Below are 20970 nucleotides of genomic sequence, written 5' to 3' on the forward strand. Positions count from 1 at the left end.
ATGGGGCTTCTAGATAGATGCTGGATCGTGCTCTGAATTATGGTATTTTCTTGGAGTTAATAAACATGGGTGTGTTTCTGGTCTTGGGAGGAGTACACAGTGTTGTAGGAGGCTTTGAGCAAGAGGCAAGACTTTGGTACTTTGTGGATTGTTATCGCCCTGCAAGACCCTTCGCAACTTCCTCTCGCCGCCCACAGCAGAATACGGAAACCCTGCTGTATGGGGTTACTTCTGCAATTACTGACAGCCGCTATTAGGGAACCCTTCTTCCACACTACACTCCTGTGTTGTTTTTGAGGTATTCTTTGCATTTGAAAATGTATCTTTGGTGGTGGTGTGTCCGGCTGACCCATCTCTCCTCTCTCTTTGCTGCCCCTCAGTGCTGCAGTTGAAGCTCCAGCAGCGCCGGACCCGGGAGGAGCTGGTGAGCCAAGGGATCATGCCGCGTAAGTGCCGCTCTCAGTGAACTCACAAGTTGCTTAGAGGACAGGTTGTGGATGTCCAGTGTGCCAGGAAACATATCGCATAAAACACACAGCGTGTGTGCTTTGTGACTGTTTTCTTTCTCCTGCTATTCCAAGCTCAGGCACTCTTGATCACTAAATACGCGGGGACTTCAAAAAAAGTTCATGAAAAAATGAAATTGAAACATGATAGAATTTTTCCATGAACTTTTTGAAGCCCCCTTGTTGTAGTTCAGATACTGGCCTTACTTGATGAAGTTCCGAGAAACAAACAGTATTAGGGCTAAAGGGTGTGTCTTGGTTCTCTAGTGTTGCTGTAATAGAAATACCACAACTGATGGCTTTAACAGACAGACATTTATTTTCTCATCATGTAGTAAGCTAGAAGTCCGAATTCCAGCCATAGGAGAAGACTGTCTCTCTCTGAGGAAGCCCCTTGACAATCTTCCTGTGACCTGGCAGCTCTTCCCCATCTCTAAAAACACACCTACATGGATACTGCTTATTTAGTATAGCAAAGACTACCCATTCCCAAATGGGGTTACAACTGCAAGCATAGAAGTTAGGATTGACAACACCATGTTTTTGTGGGGAACATAATTGAGTCCGTAACAGGGTGCCATTTGAATCATCTTTAACTTTCAAATTGCATCTTTTAAAAGAGTTTCTACACCCTGTTAACACTTCTCCTTTATAGGAGGGGGCAGATCTTAGCTGGGTCATGGTGCGGAAGAATCTACTTCTTCCCTAAGCTTTGCCTAGTGTTCAAGTTCTTGAGGAGAGAAAGCTCTTTCCTTCCTGATGCTTTGAGACAAGCACAGCTGTGTTGTAAGTGAGACTCTCCAATGTCCTGAGGCTGGTACAGGTGAGGGTAGGGTCCTTGATGGGGTTATCCCAGGCTAGCCTCAGGGTGTGCAGAACTGCATCACTTGGGGAAATGAAACTAGACTGTAGGATCTGGTGGAACTAGAAAATTTTGCTTATAGTAATACCAACAGCATTACAAACTAAGGAGAAACTGGAACCAGCACTGAAGTCATCGGCAGAGAGCATAGGTTCTCCCCTTTTTCCTTCTCTGTTTGTATGTCCTTGTCACCTGGAAACACCCGAATGAAGTCAAAGAGCCATGTCACAGCTGTAGTGGGAGCTCTGGTACTTCTCACCTTTGCTCTGCCTGCTGGCCTGCTGCCCAGAACTCATTTATTTACTCATTCATTCAAAGTGTAAGAGTACTAATATGTGCCAGTTTATACAGCAAGGTAAATTTGGGCCCTCCTTTCAGGAGGTTTATATTCTAAAGGGAAAACCTGATAATAAACAAGAAAACAAGTAAGATAATTTTTTTGTTGTTAAATGTTACCATGTCAGCGCTGACTCATAGTGATCCTGTGTAGGGTTTCCAAACTGGTGGGTTTGAACTGCCAACTGGGTGGTTAGTAGTCCAATGCTTATCCTACAGCACTATACCAAGATAATTTTGGTGTTGTTGTTAAGTGCTGTTGAGTCAGTTCCAACTCATAGCGACCCTGTACAGGGTTTCCAAGGCTATAAATCTTTACGGGAGCAGAAAGCCTCATCTTTCTCCCATGGAACGGCTGGTAGTTTCAAACTGCCGACCTTGAAGTTAGCAGCCTGATTTGTAACCACTGCGCTACCAGAAGATAAATTTAGAGCATAGTAAATGAAGTAAATGGACTAGTTGGTTTGTTAATAAGAAATAAGAATGAGATGGGAGATCACTTTGGATAAGATGGCTCAGAAAGACCTCTCTGAAAAGGAAATATTTGAATTGAGATCTAGAGGAGTCAGACCCTCAGAAAACAGGTCGATGTCCCAGGGAGGTGGAAAGGAAAGAGCTTGGCATGTTTGAAAAGCATCAAGAAAGACAGTGTGGCTGGAGCATATGGGGTAAGAGGAGAGTAGGGCAAGGTAAGATGGACCAGAGTGAGGGCCTTTCAACCACGTGGTGAGAAGGTGTGTTTATTTTATCTTAGGTGCAATGGAAAGCCTTTAAAAGCTTTTAAGCAATTGAAGATGGAATTTCCTTCATGTCATGGTAGTGTTAGGTCCATTTCTAAATCTTAGAACCTTCTAGCAAGATGTAAGGCGTCTGAGGGCTGTCTGTATCCTGAGCTTCAGCCAGGGAACGTAGGTGTCAGGCTCATCTTCGGTTTACTGCAATTCACTGTCAAACCATTTGCCCAGCCTACGCTGTCTTCTGCTGTGACCATCCAGGGTAGGGGTACCGTGCCCTTCCTCCCTGCCTTTACAGTATCGGATAGAACACTCAGCTTGTGTTGGGGGTTCAGTAATGTGATCAGGCAGGGAAAGGCTTTGCTTTACAGTAGACTCCAGATTTGCTGATATACAAACCTTTGTAGGGGAATGAGTTGCCCAGCATCTCTCCAATTACCTCTTTCACCAAGGATATTATGTATTTAGCCTTTACCCAGGATAGCACTAGATGCTATAAGAGGTTAAAGAAACATAGGGCATGGTAATTGGCCTGAAGACACTTACAATTTATTTGGTTAGCCAAAAATTCCTTACACACATGATAAAGGGCAACTCAGTGTGGATCTGTAGATGCTGACAGTAATTCCAGTCCTGGTTCTGAGAGCATGATGTTATTTCTCAGGATCTCAGTCAGCATCTAAAAGGCTTGCCCAGGCAGCAGTGCTCTGCCTTCTTTTCCCTGTCTTTGATCTAATAACAGAAGCTTCTGTGGATGAGTGTCACATAGGATTTGTTGATTTATACTCTCCTTGCTTAGCATTTCTTGTAGTATTACCTATTGTTAAGACAGATATTGCTTACATTATTGCAGCTCTGTACTTTCATGTTTATCTATCCAGCTGGATCATGGACTCCTTGAGAAAGCAGCTTATTTATATTTCTGACCCCAATGCCTGGCACTGAATGAATGAATGAAGACAGCCAGTTGTAAGGTGTGATATGTGTGTGTGAGAGAGAAAGAGACAGACGGACAGATACAATCTGTTGCCTACCTGTTGGAATTCTAGACGTGGACTTTGAATGGAAGCTCCCATCCTGCTAGGAGCCTGGATTTTAAAACTGCTCTCAGGATCTAGATGTGTATACTTTCAAGTTGTTCTCAGTATCTGTAAAGTGAGAAGCATTGACATTCCTACAAAAAGGGAAGTGGCCTGCTTCTGTGGGAACACCACCTCTTCCCACCTACCAAGAACCACCTTCTGCTTCGAACACAGTCTTGTTTTTAATCTTCTCTAGTGAAGGAAAACCAAGGGTTATGTGTTGGGCTGCTAACTACAAGGTCAGCAGTTTAAATCCAACAGCTGTTTCCCCAGGAGAAAGATGAGGCTTTCTGCTCCCATAAAGATTTACAATCTTGGAAATGCTACATAGGGTCACTGTGGTCACTGTGGTTGCTGAGTTGGAACTGACTCGATGGCACACAGTCATCACCATCACCACCACCAATGAAGGAACCAGGTAGAAAACACTTTGATTGACACAGAGAGTGTTGAAACGTGGGAATAGTTTTAGGTATGATACTCTCTGCTTGTTTACATAACTTGTGTTACATGAATATAGGGTCCTGAGGCACCCCCCCAAAGATGAGACTCATTTTCTCTTTGCCAGCCCCCCAACCTGTGAGTAACCCAGCCTCCTCACCACTATCTATCTCCCCTACCTCATCCTATAATCTCAAATCATCTCTTTCCCCACATCTCTTATCACACTGCTATCTTCCACCACCCTCTCCCGCCACTCTGTATCTTTCAAAGAAAATGTGAACAGTGCTGGGGAAATCATAGTGGTCGGAAAATCGTTGTTGGCGTTTTGGAGACCTGAAAAGAAATAACGTCTGGTTTGAGTGCCAGCTTTAATGCCATTTACTGGCCTGAGGAATTTCTGAAAAGAACCCTTAACTTCCTTCAAGCTGAGGGAAAGGAGAATATATGCTCTTTCATCATGTCTGTGTTGATATTTTTTATCAAATTCTTCTCATCCTAAGCCTTTTTTCTAGCTCTGGGAAGAAACAAAAACCTCCCACTTTATTTCCCAAAACACTTACACACTGTTTCCAAGTAGGAACTGACTTTAGTTCTGATACCGGATCTGGAGGATGAGAGGTGCCTCGGTGGCTCACTTGCCTTCAAGTCTCTTCCTATCATCCAAAGTGGAGATACGGTATTTCCTTGAAGTCTAGGAAACTAAAGCATCCGCCAGTTCCTGTGTGCCTGTCTTTGCTGCTTGACATGCTCTGCCCGTGGCATCTGTACTGAGTATAGAAGTTGGTGTCTGATGTGCTGTTAAAGAGGATCATTTCCCAGTATCTACTGTTCTATCATGCAAATTTATGTCTCAAACGTAACACCATTTAAACTCTACCAAATACAGAATGCCAGATAGCAAAAGATTACACATTCCAAGCCCTTAGCTTTCTCTGATGAGGTCTGAAGTTTGACATATCTTGAGGGAGTGAAATTGGAAGAGGGGAGATGGCACAGTTACGGCGCTGACCTTTAAATCCCAAGATTAAGGCCAGGAATGCCTCTGTGTCCAGGATAACTCCCGTAGCGGAGATGGGTCCTGTGCAGTACACATTGTTCTCAGAGTATCACCTGCGGCCTTTCACGTTGACATTTAAAGGTGTGCAAGGTTCTAAGGTTAAGGTGAAAATCAAGAAGAACGTTCTGTCAGCAGAATCAGTTGCAGTGAGATAACCTTTTTTTTTTAATGTTTTATTGTGAATTATATGATAGTTTACATGGGAGAACTTTAGTTTTACGAGATAACCTTTTAAAGGAAACCATGGAAGTCTTCCTGACAGACAATGAGAAAGAAGACTCCTGTAATCTGTCTAGATGTGAGAAGAGAACCCTGTGTGTCTCTTCCTCCTTGGCATTTTGTCATGTTATTGAAAATCCTTGAGAGGAGGCATAGAGCAGCATGTTTCTGATCCTACACTTAACCTCAGTCCACTCTTTTTCCATGTGCAAGTTACAGAAAGACCCTGGCATCTTGACAGACGGATTATGAAAGAATCCCTTTTGTCCTGCAGGTTCTCTGAGGACCTTGCCCTGTCATCTTGAGTGAGCTTCCTTTCTGCATGTAAAATAGTGTTTTCTGTACACCCAGCCAGTGCCACTGGGAACACAAATCTCTAAAAGGCTAAGAGAATGCAAAGGGTGTGAGGGGAGCAACTCAGAAAGAGCAGCCATTTAATGCCAGTTCAAAAGGCTTTTCAAATGCCCTGACATGGGGAAGGTGTTTCACATGTGCTAAGGGAAAAAATGGACAAGTAAGCCCTGCGTGTCTCACAGTGAAACTGGATTCCCGCAGCTCTGGGTTTTTATAATAAGCTTTGCTGCGTTTTGGCCCACAACCCCTCAGTTCTGTACTTTGGTCCTCCCTTTTTTGTCCCTTTCAGCTGTTGGTGTTTTGACAGAAAATTGTTGCCCAGTTATAGTACCCATAGCCAATATAAGTGATTATTTTAGTGGACACTAAAGGTTTTTGGGTTTAAAAGAGCCCTGGTGGCATGGTGGGTTAAGCATTAGGCTGCTAACTGAAAGGTCAATGATTGAAGCCCACTATTGAAAGAGGATGAGACAGTCTGCACCTGTAAGGCGTGGCAGCCTCAGGAACTCCGTGGGGCACTTCTCCGTCTCACAGTCACTTCTGTGAGTTGGAATCAACAGTAGTGAGAATGTTAGCTGAAATTTCCCGTTCATCTGATGATAGATAGCAGTCTCTACACCAAGAACTTTCTTCTTCACTCCCACAGAAAGTAGTTTAATGTCTTATAGTGTCAGGATCAATTACTTTTGTCCATTTTCCTGTGGAGATAAAATTCTTTTTAATAATGTATTCATTATTTATAATTTGGGAATATTACTTACAGTATTTGTCACCATTTATACAAACTGAGTTTCAAATTCTTTTCCTAAGTACATGGAGTTTAAATTCATTTTGGTAAAGCTCTTTTAAAACTAAGTTTTAGGTTTTTGGGTTTTTCTTTACCCTTGAGATGTTAAGCTAATCTCTTTAAGCTTCGTTATGGTTTAACATTCTTAATTAATTTTTACTTAGTCACATATGGCTTCTGGTTTACTGGATTAGACAGTGGAGTTGGAAACTTTACTCTTTCACCTAGCAATTAGGTGACTTTGGGCAGCTCAGTTCATTTTTCTGAACTCAGCTTCCACTTCTGTAAAATAGGGGTAATAATTGACCTTGTCTGCCTCACAGGGTTAGTGTAGGAATCCAATGAATGAAGTACTGTTCATGCTTTTGAAATGTAGACACTATATTCTCATTATACAGATTAAGTATCAACAGTAGCTAACAAGAACAACCATCTTGTGAATCTGAAAGCAACTTTTAGTATATGTCATTAAGCTCTATCAAAACCAGTATTTGGGAACAGGAACTATTCAGAAATAAAATCCTTCTTAATTTCACTTTCCTGTCTCCCAGTAGATTAAAAACAATTGTTATAGATTGTTAGGGTTGAAGAACCACTAACCCAGTTGATAAGATTGTCCCCTTTCAGGCGAGGTATTAGGGGGATTGGTAGGTAGCTTGTCTTCTCTGTGGAGTGGATGTGTTTTTTCCTAACCTCTCTCTTGCTCTCTCTTGCAACAAGCTAACAAGTGCCTGACTGGAAATAGAGATGCTGGTGCTGTTTTCTGGGAAACTTGTCAAGAGATAGAAATGTTTCTCAGTGGGGACACAGTGGTTATTCCAGTGATTTGAAAGTGAACTGACCTTTTTATTAACTTTCAAAGATTTAAGATGACAAAGCTGTAAGTGTAAAGTCAGTGTCATTTGTTTTGCTTTTAAGTGAAGTGTTGTCAGGGACATTAGGTGCCAACTGGTATTTCATAGATTAGTGAGTTAGTGTTGGGGGGACTTGGGTGAAGTTGGGTCCTGGTCTCTTTGGCCTTGCTCATTTCCTGCTTGGGAGTTGCTAGAAGCTCTGTGTGATGCTACTCCTATGAGCCGCAATGTCACTAGTGGTTCTTTCTGGTCCTAGCTCAGAAAAGACCACCCCTCTCCAAAGCCTTGCAGTGTGCCAAGCCCTCGAGTACAGGCAGTAGCCTTGGGTCAGTGTTTCTTCCCGACATTTACAGCATGTTAGTAGAGCTCGTTTGGTCCTTTCAGATACTCAAATATCCTTATGTAAAAGCGCTAGTTTCCTTTTTTTTTTATCCTTAAAGAAGCAGAAAACCTTACTATGTGATGATGTTTCCTCACCACAGGAATGCGACAACTTAACTGTTACTGCATCGCAGGTAGTTTAAATGGCATTTTCTAAGCACCATGGAGTATGATAAACACTGGACAATAAGGTTGGTTTGAACTTCACAGTTGGCATTTCAAACCCATCAGTCATACCTTGAAAACTCTATACTGGGTTTCTATAAGTCGGAACCTAATAAGCAAACTACGCACCATAGTAAAAATGTGTCTCAAGGATGGAGCTGACCTGATTCCTAGATGTGAAGCTGAGAGGAAAGTGTGTCAGGCGTGTGGCCTCATCAGGGCTCCTCTCTGTTGTCTCAGGCACGGCCCTCCTGGCTTTTGATGTTGCATCTCTGATAGATGTCACCAGTCTTCATATCTCTTCCTGCTGTCATGTTTCTACCTCCATGGCCAGTTGCTAACAAATCCAAAAATAGTAGCCTGGTGTGAGTTACATGTTCATGTTCTGAATGTGTTCATTGTTGGATCAAGAAGACTCCCAGCAGTGAACTCTGTGACAGATCATCACAAGTAGTCTTTTTGATACAATTTCAAGGTTTAGCTTAATATCTAAAAAGCATAGTAGGCGTTAAGTTCCATTCATTTATTGGTTCTGGAGTATCTGAGGTAGTCCAAGTTTTCAAGATAATGAGCAAAGTATTATAAAGTCACTTGGTTTTACTACTCACTAATTTTACCCAGGAGTCCTGGTGTCAAGGGCTGTGGATTAATGCTCTGGGCTGCAAAGTTGGTTTAAAGTGTAAGGTCAGTGTTTCAGGCTTACCAGCCGCTCCTCAAAAACTCTATACAAAGTGGCTAAGGATCGGAACCAACTTGATGGCACTTAGCAACAACAATTTTACCCAGAAGTCCTGGTGTGACACTGTGGGTTAATGCATTGGTGTGCAAGGTCAATTTGAATCACAAGGTTGGCAGTTCAAGCTCACCCAGCCACTCCTCGGAAACACCCTATACAGAGTCGCTATGAGTTGGAACTGACTCAACGGCACTTAATAACAACAGTTTTACCCAGATGATATAAATCTTAAGAATCATGTACCCAAGATAAGACCAAATAAATATCTAAGGATGTGGTGATTTTAAATTCTTCAGCCTTGTTGTTGTTGTTTGTTGTTAGGGGCCACCAAGTTGGTGCTGACTCATAGCGACCTTATGCATAGCAGAACGAAACACTGCCCAATCCTGGGCCAACCTCACTATCGTTGCCACGCTTGAGCCCCTTGATGCTGCCACTTTGCTAATCCATCTCGCTCGGGGTCTTCCTTTTTTTTTTCTCTGACCCTCTACCCTGCCAAACATGATATCCTTCTCCTGCTACTGGTTCCTCCTGACAATATGTCCAAAGTGGGTGTTATTTGCAGAAGTGCAAAATTATTTGAAGCATGTTTAAAGCAAATGGCTTGAGCATATTGATAATGGGGCTTCAAAAGAAGCAAGAGCTTTTTAAAAAAAAAAAAAAAAAAAAAAATCTTGTTAAGCTTTACTAAGGAATATCAAAAACACAAGGAGCTTCAAAAAGTTTTCTGAAAAAATTTGCATTATCTTCCTTTTCAAATTTTTAAAACTTTTTTTATTGTGAATTGAGTGAAGGTGAAGGTATACAGAGTAAATCATCAGTTTTACATTCAGCAAATCATATACTTTGCTTCATTGCATGGTTGCAATCCCTTCCATGTACCAACAGCTAACAACATTTACCTTTATTCACCCCAACTATTGCATTCCTCCTTGTGTTTCCCACTACCTTCACCTTTCCTCTGCTAACCTCTCTCATGTCTGCCCTGTCACCTATGTTAGCATGTGTCTATCCTTTAGCCCATGAATAATTTCCCCTTTCCTCACCCCTGTTAATCATCATACATTGTTTCTTTTATCAAGAAAACCTCTTTTTTTTTTAAACAACATTGTCTCATATGTTTGTCCTTTCGTGATTGACTGATTTCACTTAGCATAGGAGTCCTGGTGTAACACTGTGGGTTAATGCGCTGGGCTGCAAAGTTGTTTGAATCGCAAGGTCAGTGCTTCAGGCTCATCGGTCATTCATTGGAAACCATATACAGGGTCGCTGTGAGTCAGAACTGACTGGAGGGCACTTAACAACAACAAATAAATGTCCTCCTGGTTCAACCATGTTGTGAGATGTTTCACAGATTCATCATTATTATTCAACATTTTGTAGTATTCCATTGTGTCCATACCAAAGTTTGTTTAAACATTCTTTTGCTGATAGGCATTTAGGCTGTCTCTGTCTTTTTTATATGTCTCTTGTAGACAGCATATTGAAGGTTGCTGATTTCTTATCCATTCTGCTCTCTGACTTTAGACTGGTACATTTAATTCATTTACATTCAGTGTAATTGTCAATAGATATGATTGCTATCATTTTTCTGTGGTTTTGTGTGTGTGTGTGTGTGGTGCTGCTGGATTATTTGTTCCATATAATTTTCTATGCTGAGTTCATTTTGTTGGTGTGTTTTCTTGTCGTTTTCATTTCTGTTGTGTTAATGTCTGCTAAATTTTTCTGGTTTTCCTCTTTTTTTATTTTGATGCGCAGTTGTATTGTGTTTCTGCAAGATTATCCTGTAATTTATTAATTTTTTCCCTGCTTAAAACAGTCTGTTTTATCTTGAAATCTACTTGACTTCCTTGCCACTTAGAAGTTCTATATCTATACTATACCCTCTTTTTGCTTTGTAGTTGACTTCATTATACATTGATGTTTCTGGTTCCCTATTTTCTGTCTTGTTAGGTTTGTTTTAAGTGTCTGAATCAAGTTCTGGATGGTGTTGTCATGAATGGTAATTTCAGGTTGTTGTCTGATGTTTTTGGTTCTTAATCCAAAGAACACCTTTAGCATAGTTTGTAAAGTTGGTCTGGTCATTACAGAGTCCTTTAATTTCTGTATATCCAGAAATGTCCTAAATTCGCTGTCACATTTGAAGGGGCTGCTTTGCTGGGTATATGATTGATTGTAGGTTGGCAATTTTTGTCTTTCAGGGTTTTATAAATGTTTCCCCATTGTCTTCTTGCTTGCATGGTTTCTGCTGAGAAATCAGAGCTTAGTCTTGTTGATTCTCCTTTGTAGATAATTTTTCATTTTTCCCAAGCTGTTCTTAGGATTGTTTTCATGTCTTTGATTTTGGAAAGTTTGATTATGATATATCTTGGTGATTTTCTTTTGGAATCTAACTTATTTGGGGTTCATTCAGCTTTTTGTATGCTTATCTTCTAGTCTTTCATTATGTTAGGGAAATTTTCTTCCAATAACTCTTCGACAATTTTCTCCGTGCTTATCTCTTCCCATTCTGGAATTCTGATCACCCATAAGTTGTTCATCTTCATGGTGTCCCACATTATTTATAGGCTGTCTTTGGATTTTTTCGTTCCTTTTTTTTTAAATTGTTCTTCTAGCATACTAGTATTGAGAAATTTATTTTCAAGCTCACTGATTAGGACTTCCGTTGCTTCACATCTACTCCTTTGTCCTCGTACTGTCTTATCCAATGGATGTCTGAGATTTTAGTATTACTCTTCTGGATTTCTAATTGTAGGTCTTGTATTGTTTCAAATTTTTCATTTATTTTGTCTGTTTGTTCTTGTAGTGTTTTCCTGAATTCTGTTAAAGTTTTTATTGTGTTGCTGCTTTTCTCAATCTTTTTCTTGATCCTTTGAAAGGTACCTAATTAATATTCTTCTGAATTCTTTTTCAGTTAGTTCTATCACCACCGTCTATAGAAACATTTTCTGGCTCTGCTTCGTAGTCAGTTGTTTGAGCCATTCTCTCGTGTTTCTTCATGTAGGCTAAAATTGTGTGTTTTCTCAGGGGCAGTGTGTGGTGGTTATATTAGTAAAAACAAACTGCAGGTTTTGAACCTGGAGGGGAGAAATCTCTGAGGGGATCCTGCAATTCAAAGAGCTCATGAGATGGTTGTGGCAGTGATGTGACAGCTGAGTTCCTAGCCCTAGATGGAGTTCCTGTTGGCCTCGGTGTTATTTATGTTCAGGGCACTCATTCCAGAAGTGGTATGTGGGGACCCTTGTTGGAGCTGGTTTCTGTGTCTGTTAGCACCACAGGGAAGCTGGGGCAGAATGACTGGTTTAATGGTGGTCTGGTGGCTTCTGTGGGTTTTGTAGGTCTTGAGCCGAGCCCACCTAAATCTAGGCACCAAAGTGACACACCTAAGCAGTTCAGACAGCCTCTGACTCACACTTACATGGCACAACCACATGATTCTGAACTCCCAGAGAACAGGGTCTGCACTGGGGTGGATGAGGGTGGGAGTTGGCCACACCTCTGGTCACCAGAGGAGTGTGAGGAAAAAAGGAAAAAAATGTGCCCTTCTGGACGCCAATGCAAATCTGTTTTTAGCCATGCCTCCCTCCACTGCCAAAGGTGCTCTCACAAGATGGTGGATCCGCGTCTGCCCAGCCGTTCACCAGTCACTCTCCTCCTCTCGCTGTCCCTGCTTGGCCTGTCCTCCCAGCAAGCACTCCATCTACCTCTCTAATCTTTCTTCCGAAGGTCAGAGTGCCAGGATTTTCATCTGTGTCCATTTTATTTGGTCTGTCATATCTTTGTTGTAGAGGGTCCATATAGTGCATCTGCCTAATTCACCATCTTGCCAGAAGTCTTCTCTATTATCTTTCTATTTCATTTTTTCATGCATTTTTGAAGCCCTCCTTGTGTACTGAAATGACAGTGTACTGGTATGGAGCCTTAGAGGATGCTACGGTGGGCAAACTAGATACAAATACATCTGGTACGTATGTCAAAGGCGCTGTAGATTAAAGCACTGGACCACAAAGTCAGTTTGAACCACAAGGTCACTGGTTCAGACTTACCAGCTGCTCCTTGGAATCCCTGGACAGGGTTGCTATGAGTTGGAACCGACTTGACGGCACTTAATAATGCCAACAACTATTTCTAATCTTTTGGGATTTCTGCCCCTGTTGTCACTCACGTTATACAATGTCATACTCAGGGCTTCTCTCCAGTCAGAGCTGCTCTCAGTTTCACCGGGCCAAGGGTGAGAGACTCCAAAGGAGCTTGTACGTCTGAGAAAGAAAAGATTTAGTATTCTGAGTCTCCACATTGGGTTTTCTTTTTTTTTATTGTAAAAATACATATTATGAAACATTTTCTGTTTCATCATTTTATATATATATATATATATATATATATATACACTTCAATGACATCATCATGTTTTGCAACCATCACACTTAACACAAACCCCTAATAAACCTTGGTCTCTATATCTTCACTTACTCTAGATATTTCATACAAGTGGGGATATATATATATATATACACATAGTGTTTTGTGACCAACTTACTTCATTTTGCATAACGTTTTCAAGGTTCCTCTGTGTTGTGGCATACATCTTCACTGTTTATATCCATTCTTGGTGGGTGGCTTTCCTGCTATTTTGGGTGAGGATGACAGCCCAGATGCCAAAGCAGAGAGGGTGGTAATCCTGAACACCCAAACAGGATGTAGACAGAAAATGTTATGACTGTTGCTTTGGATCTTTTGCTTGTCCCAGAATGTATGGTGCCTTCCTCACACCCAAGCTCATCCTTTCATTCACATGAACTCAGTCCCTGGAACTGTTGACACAATCTTTGATTCATGGTCTTTGTTGCAGGATATTTTTCTACGCATTTTAGTGTGTAAAAATATGGACGTCAAGCCCAGTTAGTTATCTCTCAGCGTTTGACTCCATATATTCACTGTTGCCTGTAGGAAAGGGAGAATACAGGAAAAAAGAGTGACAATGTCTCTAGCTTAATGTGGCTAACACCTATTGCCACTGCCACTGAGTTCATTTCTACTTATAGTGACTCTATATGGGTTCCACAGCAGTGAATCTTTATGTGAATAGAGAACTTCATCTTTCTCCTTAGGAGCAGCTGATGGGTTTGAACTGCTGACCTTGTGGTTAGCAGCCCAGTGCTTATCTTATAACTCCACGAGACTCCTTTTGTGGCTTCTGTTGTTGTTGTTGTTAAGTGCCGTCGAGTCGGTTCCGACCAATAGCAACCCTGTACAGGGTTTCCGAGGGTGTAAATCTTTACGGGAATAGAAAGCCTGATCTTTCTCCCGCGGAGCAGCTGTGGCTTCTAGCAGATGGTAAAACACTTCTACTTGGTTTGATGCAAACAATCACCCTGCTAGGAAGTTAACATTAATTACCCTTCTATGGTTGACTATACTGAGGCTCAAGGGGGGGGGGGCGTTATGTGACTTGCAGAAGGCCACACTGCCACTGAAAGACAGAAGCAGGGCCAGTCCCAGGTCTCTGACTCAAGTGCCTTAAATTGTTAATGCCTGAAGGACACAACTTATAATGGAACTTAGCCTGCAGTCTTGCATCAAATTTTCAAATGTGAAAATACTTGAAAATTGAACACAGTGTCAGATCAAGACCCACAGCTGGCGAGGAGAGGTCAGAGTTGCTGGGAGTGAGAAAAACTCCTTCGTTTTCTAGGTGCCAGGTTGCTTTGTCTGCTGGTTGTAAGGATTAAAAGCTTTCGTTTCTGTCATAACAACCCTGGCAGATTCAGAGGTTCTTAATTTCTCTTTTGATTTCTCCTAGGAGAGTCGTATACACTCTCTCACTAGACAGTTGTCCAGCAATCACACACAATTCAGCGAGCAATTGGGGGGCTTCATAGATATGGTAAGTGGGTATACTATGCCCCAGGTTCAGAGCCCCTGCTGTCCCTGGATAAGGATCCTAAGAAAAATCATCTCCCTGATTCTAGTGTAAACTCTTACACACCAGTGACCCAGCCGACCTGTGTGTGAGCATTCTTGTCCTGATGCCATTGAACCTGTGTTCCTCACCCATGGGATGTTCAAACCAAGGGCAGCATTTCCATAGCAGCCTTCCATTGGGCACAGTTGCCAGGGTTCAAATACAAACAGCAGAGATGTAGAAATTGCCCAACTGAAGAAGGCCTTGAATTGGGTGTGAGGAATTGGCAAAATCTCATTTTTGACTCCCAGAAATGCATGCCTTGTATGAGGGAGCTTCAAAAAGTTTCATGGGAAAATTCCATTATCCATTTAAAATTTTCTTTCCATTAACTTTTTTTTTTGTTGTTCAACAAACAGAAATTTATTATCTTACAGTTTGGTGGTGGTGGTTATGTGCTGTGGAGTCGGTTCCGACTCATAGTGATCCGGTACAGAGTTTCCGAGGCTGTAAATCTTTACGGGAGCAGAAAGCCTCATCTTTCTCCCATGGAACAGCTGGTAGTTTTGAACTTCTGACCTTGGGGCTCGCAGCCCAGTTCGGAACCACTAGGCTACCAGAGCTCCTTAGGAGGCTGTTACTGTTGTTAAGTGCCATCAAGTCTGTTCTGAGCTGTATCAACCCCGTATAGGGTTTCAGAGGCTGTACATCTTTAGGGGAGCAGAAAGTCTTAAATTTCTCCCATGGAGCAGTGCGGTGTTCGAACTCACCTAATGGTTTGCAGTCCAGTGTTTATCCCATGGAACCAATACTATAAGTCCAAATTCAGAGTGTTGGTTCTAGGGGAAGACTTCTGTCAGCTCTGGAGAAAGGTCCTTGTCTCCTTTCAGCATCTATACTCCCAGTATTCCCTGGAGATCTCCATGTGTCTTGGCTTCAATCTTCCTCAGGATCCAGGAGCGTCACAGTGCAGGGACCCCAGGGCCAAAGGACTCACTCCACTCCTGGCTCTTGTTTCCTGGTGGCTGTAGGTCCTCCTGAGAGGAAGGTGCTGAGATGAATCTCAGCTGACAGACGAGGTATCCATTAGTCTTCACTGATGGATCTTAAGCTGGGGTTCGGCTGCCATAGGTAAAAACCAGCTACTCTCCAGTCAGTTTCAACATATGGCAATTTGACACGTGTCAAAGTAGAAGCATGCATCATAGAGCTTTCAGAAGTACATCCCCAGGCCCTTCTTCTGAGGCATCACTGGGTGAACTGGAACCTCCAACTTTTCAGTTAGCAGGGAAGTTTGCTCTGTCTATTGCCAGTGTTGTTGTTAAGTGCTGTCAAGGTGTAGGGTTGACCCTAATGACGTAAATGGAGCAAAGCTTTCCGGACCTTCATTAACTGATGGGACACAACTCAAAATGAGGAGAAACATCTGCATACATCCATTAATAATTGGAACATGGAGTGTACCAAGCATGAATCTAGGAAAATTGGAAGTTATCAAAAATGGAATGGAATGCATAAAGATTGCAATTGTAGGTATTTGTGAACTGGACCGGTGCTAGTCATTTTGAATCCGACAGTTATATGGCGTACTGTGCTGGGAATGACAAATTCAGGAGGAGTGGTATTGCATTTGTCGTCAAAGAGAAAATGTCAGGATCTACCTTGAAGTACATTGCTGTTTGTCATAGGAAGACCAGTTGATACACCTATTCAAATTTACACACCAACCACTAAAGTCAGTGCTGATGAATTTAAAGAATTCTGACAAACTCTTCCATCTGAAATTGATGACACATAACAATCAGGATGCATTAATAGTTGCTAGTGATTGGAATGTAAAGGTTGGAAACAAAGAGGAAGGATCAGTAGTTGGAAAATAGGCCTTGGTGATAGAAACAATATGAGAGATCACATGATAGAATTTTGAAAGACCAATGAAGACTTCATTTCAAATACCTTTGTTAAACAATATAAAAAGGTGACTATACAAATGGAACTCACCAGTTGAAATACATAAGAATCAAATTGACTACAACCATGGGAAGAAGCAGTTGGAAAAGCTCCAAATCATCAGCCAAAATAAGTCCAAGGGCAGACTGTGGAACAGATCATCCATTGCTTATATGAAAGTTCAGGCTGAAGCTAAAGGAAATGAAAACAAGTTCACAAGAACCAAAATATGACCTTGAATAGATCCACCTGAATTTAGAGACCATCTCAAGAACAGATTTGATGCATTGGACACTAAAGACCGGAAGAGTTGTGGGATGACATCAAGAACATCATACAGGAAGAAAACAAAAGATCTTTTTTTAAAAAAAGAAAAGAATGGACCAAAATGGATGTCAGAAGAGACCCTGAAACTTACTCTCCGATGTAGAGAAGCTAAAGCAAATAGAAGAAATGAGGATGTAAAAGAGCTGAGCTGAAATTTTCAAAAGGCAGTTCAAGAAGAGAGTCAAGTATTGTAATGAAATGTGTGCAAAGACCCAGATTCAGAAAACCAAAAACATTCTCAGCATTCCTCAAGTTGAAAAAAACTGGGGGAGAAAAAAAAAAAAGGAAGAAAGGACTACATTGTCACCGTACCAAAAAGAAGTAGTTGATGTTCAACTTTTTTGAGAGGTAGCATGTGATCAAGAACTGATGGAACTAGGAAAAGAAGTCCAACCTGAACTGAAGGCATTCATGAAAAAAAGACTTCAGGGATTGATGGAATACAAATTGAAAAATTTCAGCAAACTGATGAGGCATTGGAGGCACTCATTCACCTATGCCAAGAAATTTTGAAGACATCTACCTGGCCAACTGATTGTAAAAGATCCATATTTGTGCCATTCCAAAGAGAGGTGACCCAATGGGATGCAAAAATCATAAAACAATATTAATTGCATTAATACCACATGCAAGTAAAATTTTTCTGAAGATAATTAAAAAGCAGTTGCAGTTGTACATTGACAGGGAACTGCCAGAAATTGAAGCTGGATTTAGAAGATGAGGTAGAACTAGGGATATCATTGCTGACATTAGGTGGATCAGAGCATATCAGAAAGATGTTTATCTGTGCTTTATTGACAGTGTAAAAGCTTCCATCTGTGTGGACCATGGCAAACTATGGATAACATTGTGAAGAATGGGTATTCTAGAACACTTAATTGTGTTCATGAGGAAACTGTACATAGACAAAGAGGCAGTTGTTAGAATAGGACAAGGAGATACTGAATGGTTTCAAATCAGGAAAGATGTATATCAGGGTTGCATCCTTTCCCCATACATATTCAGCTTGTATTCCTTAGCAAAAAATCTAAATACTGGATATATGAAGAACAACATGGCATCTGGATTGGAGGAAGACTCGTTATTGTTAAGTGCTGTCAAGTCAGTTCCAACCCATAGTGACCCTGAACAGGGTTTCCGAGGCTGTAAATCTTTACAGGAGCAGAAAGCCTCATCTCTCTCCTGTGGAGCAGCTGGTAGTTTCGAACTGCTGACCTTGTAGTTCACAGCCCAATTCGAAACCACTCTAAAATACTGGATATATGAAGAAGAACATGGCATCTGGATTGGAGGAAGACTCATTAACACCCTGTAATATGCAACCTTGGTTGCTGAAAGCTAAGAGGACTTAAAATACTTACTGATGAAAATCAAAGACTATAGCCTTCAGTATGGGTTGCTCTTTAATGTAAAGAAGACAAAAATCCTCACAACTGTAGCAGTAAATAATAAATGGAGAAAATAATGAAGTTATCAGTTCTTTTTTCTTAGATCCTCAATCAACACTCATGGAAGCAGCAGTAGAGAAATCAAAGGACGAATTGCATTAGGCAAATCTGCTGCACACGTTTGAGAACTAAGGTGTGTGTCACCCAGTTATGCTATTTTCAGTTGCTTCATATGCATGTAACAGTTGGACAGTGAGTAAGAAAGACCTTAGAAGAATTGATGCATTTGAATTATGGTATTAGAGAAGAATTTTAAAAGTACCATGGACTAACAGAAGAACAAACAAATCTGTGTTGGAAGAAGTACAACCAGAATGTTCCTTAAAAGCAAAGATGATGAGGCTGTGTTTCATACTTTGGACATGTTATTAGGAAGGACCTGTCCCTGCAAAAGTACATCATTATCCTTGGCACAGTAGAGTCAGAGAAAAATAAGACTCAAAGCAGATGGATTGACAAAGTGGCAGGATCAGTGGACTCAAATTTAACAATTGTGAGGCTGATGCAGGACCAAGCAGTGTTTGATTCTGTTGTGCTATAGGGTCTCTATGAGTCAGGACCAACTCGATGGCACCTAACAACAATACAGCCAACGGACTTGAAAGTTTGACTTAGGTGCTTTGAGACCAAGGGTTCTTTTGACTCTTGCTTGGTTGTGGAGAATGAGCAGGTACCATCTTTACTATCTCTCCATCTTTTGGGTAGGTCAGCTCTCCGTGACTATCAGATTTAAGTGGCATCAAGGTCTCTTGAGGAGCCTTACTAAAGATTAAAATTCTCAAGACTGATGAGGACTACGCATTCCAGAAAACTGCTTGCACTCTGTAGACATTCTAATGCCCGGGATCGTGCCCACAGTTGTGTCAACTCCTCTTTCATTGTTAGTGTTGGTGTGGACATTGCTACTCTCTTCTCTCCAAGAAGCAGAAGTAGAGGCTCGCCTTGTACAATTCAAGAGTTGATACCACAGTTGTAAGTGAGGGGAGGCCGATGCATATTTAGGGGTAGGTTATAGACACTAGAGGTCCCTGCCTCCAGTTCTGGAAAAAGCCTGACATACCTGCCCCTCTTGTGACCTTGTACCATGTTAGCAGTCAGTTTCTGCAATTAATGAACTGCCTAGAGTTGTGTGACAAACCTTTGTGCCCAAGGGATGTGGATGGAGTTAACTTTGGATAGAGTGTGAGTGATTATACAATGATTCCCTTTTCTGCTATGTTGGCCCCTTCAAAAGTGGGCTGGAGGGAAAAGAAAACAACAAGGCAGCATTTATTTTCAAAGGAATAGCTAGGAGAAGATAAATATGAAAGATCAAAGTAAAATCACAGTTGTCTGTTGATTTTTTGGTAACTGTTGCAATTTTGTGGGGTGAGAGAAGAAAGATAACTTGATCAGGGGAGTGTTTTTATTCTCTCTTTCTCAAATGCTGAATATGAATACATAAAAAAGAGTTGAGTTTGAGATCAGAATAACCAAAGTCCAATCTTGGTTTGGCAGTCAGTTAGAATGTGAAACTCAGTTGCTATTGAGTCGAGTGTGTATCAAAGTAAGACTGTCCCTCATAGGGTTTTCATTGGGTGAGCTATCAGAAGTAGACCAGCATACCTTGCTTCTGAGGTGCTTCTAAGCCTCCATCCTTTTGGTTCACAACTGAGTGCATTATGCACTACCCGTGGATTTAACTGTGCTGTTGAGTTAGCTCTTGACTTACAGCAACCTAATGTGTAACAGAAGGAAATGTTGACCAGTCCTGTCATCTCCATGATCTCTGATCAGTGTTTTAGTCCATTGTTGAGGCAACTTCTTAATTCATCCACTTGTTCATTTCTGGGGATTGATCTTTCCTAATGACATGTCCAAATTAAGCAGGATGAAGTCTTGCCATCCTTGCTTCTAAGGGGCACTCAGGTTGTATTTCTTCTAAGACAGATGTGTTCATTGTTCTGAAAGGCCATGATATATTCAGTATTCTTCACTAAACCACAGTTCAAATGCACCAATTCTTGTGTCTTCTCTTTTTGCCTGCACATGAGATGATTGAGGAGCCTTGCTAGCTTTGTAGGGTAAGCACTGTACTGGTAGCCATGAGTTTGGCAGTTTGAACCCACCAGTCGCTCTGCAGGAGAAATATGAGGCTTTACAGCCTTGGAAATGCTATACAGAATCACAGTGAGTCAGAATCAATTCATTGGCAGTGGGTTTGATTTTGGATTTATGAGATGATTGAAAAGATATAATAGTTTAAGTTAGGTCTGTCTTAGACATCAAAGTGACACATTTCAGTTTACGAATTTTAGAGAGGTGCTTGACTGCTAACCAGTAGGCAGTGGCTGAAATCCACCAGTTACTTCACAGGAGAAAGATGAGGCAGTCGATTTCCACAAAGATTGTTGTTGTTAGGTGCTGTCGAATAGGTTCCAACTCATAGTGACCCTGTATAGGGTTTCCAAAAATCTAAATCTTTATGGGACCAGAAAGTACCATCTTTCTATTGAATTGTGGGCTGATGTCTTTGAACTGCTGACATGTGGTTGGTTGTCCAGTGCTTATCTTAAACAGCGCCACAGACTTGGAAACCCTGTGGAGTAGTTTCACTCTGTCCTACATGGAGTTCTGGTGTGGCGCTGTAGGAGAATCACTTGACTGCAAGGTTGGCAGTTGAAACTCAATAGCTGCTCCTCAGAAACCTTATACAGGGTCATTAGTAGTCAAAACTAACTCAGTGCCCTGGCATACCATTATAAAACAGACACTTGACGAGGAGAGAAAGGAATAGCCAGAAATATCACCATAGAAAGCTTGTAAGTCCATCTTCTGCCTATA

The 20970-nt window shown here is 41.4% G+C and overlaps 1 protein-coding gene across 1 annotated transcript in view; it reads left to right on the forward strand.

The window, feature by feature from the left end:
* The window catches only part of MKL1 (megakaryoblastic leukemia (translocation) 1), a 219272-nt gene that overhangs the window by 164858 nt on the left and 33444 nt on the right, over positions 1 to 20970 (forward strand). The window contains exon 3 of the mRNA XM_006865258.1: positions 381 to 446. Within this exon, the coding sequence (XP_006865320.1) occupies positions 381 to 446 (66 nt within the window). The remainder of the gene's footprint in view (positions 1 to 380; positions 447 to 20970) is intronic.

The sequence above is a fragment of the Chrysochloris asiatica genome, unplaced genomic scaffold, assembly GCF_000296735.1.
Source record: "Chrysochloris asiatica unplaced genomic scaffold, ChrAsi1.0 scaffold00076, whole genome shotgun sequence".
Classification (NCBI taxonomy): Eukaryota; Metazoa; Chordata; class Mammalia; order Afrosoricida; family Chrysochloridae; genus Chrysochloris; species Chrysochloris asiatica.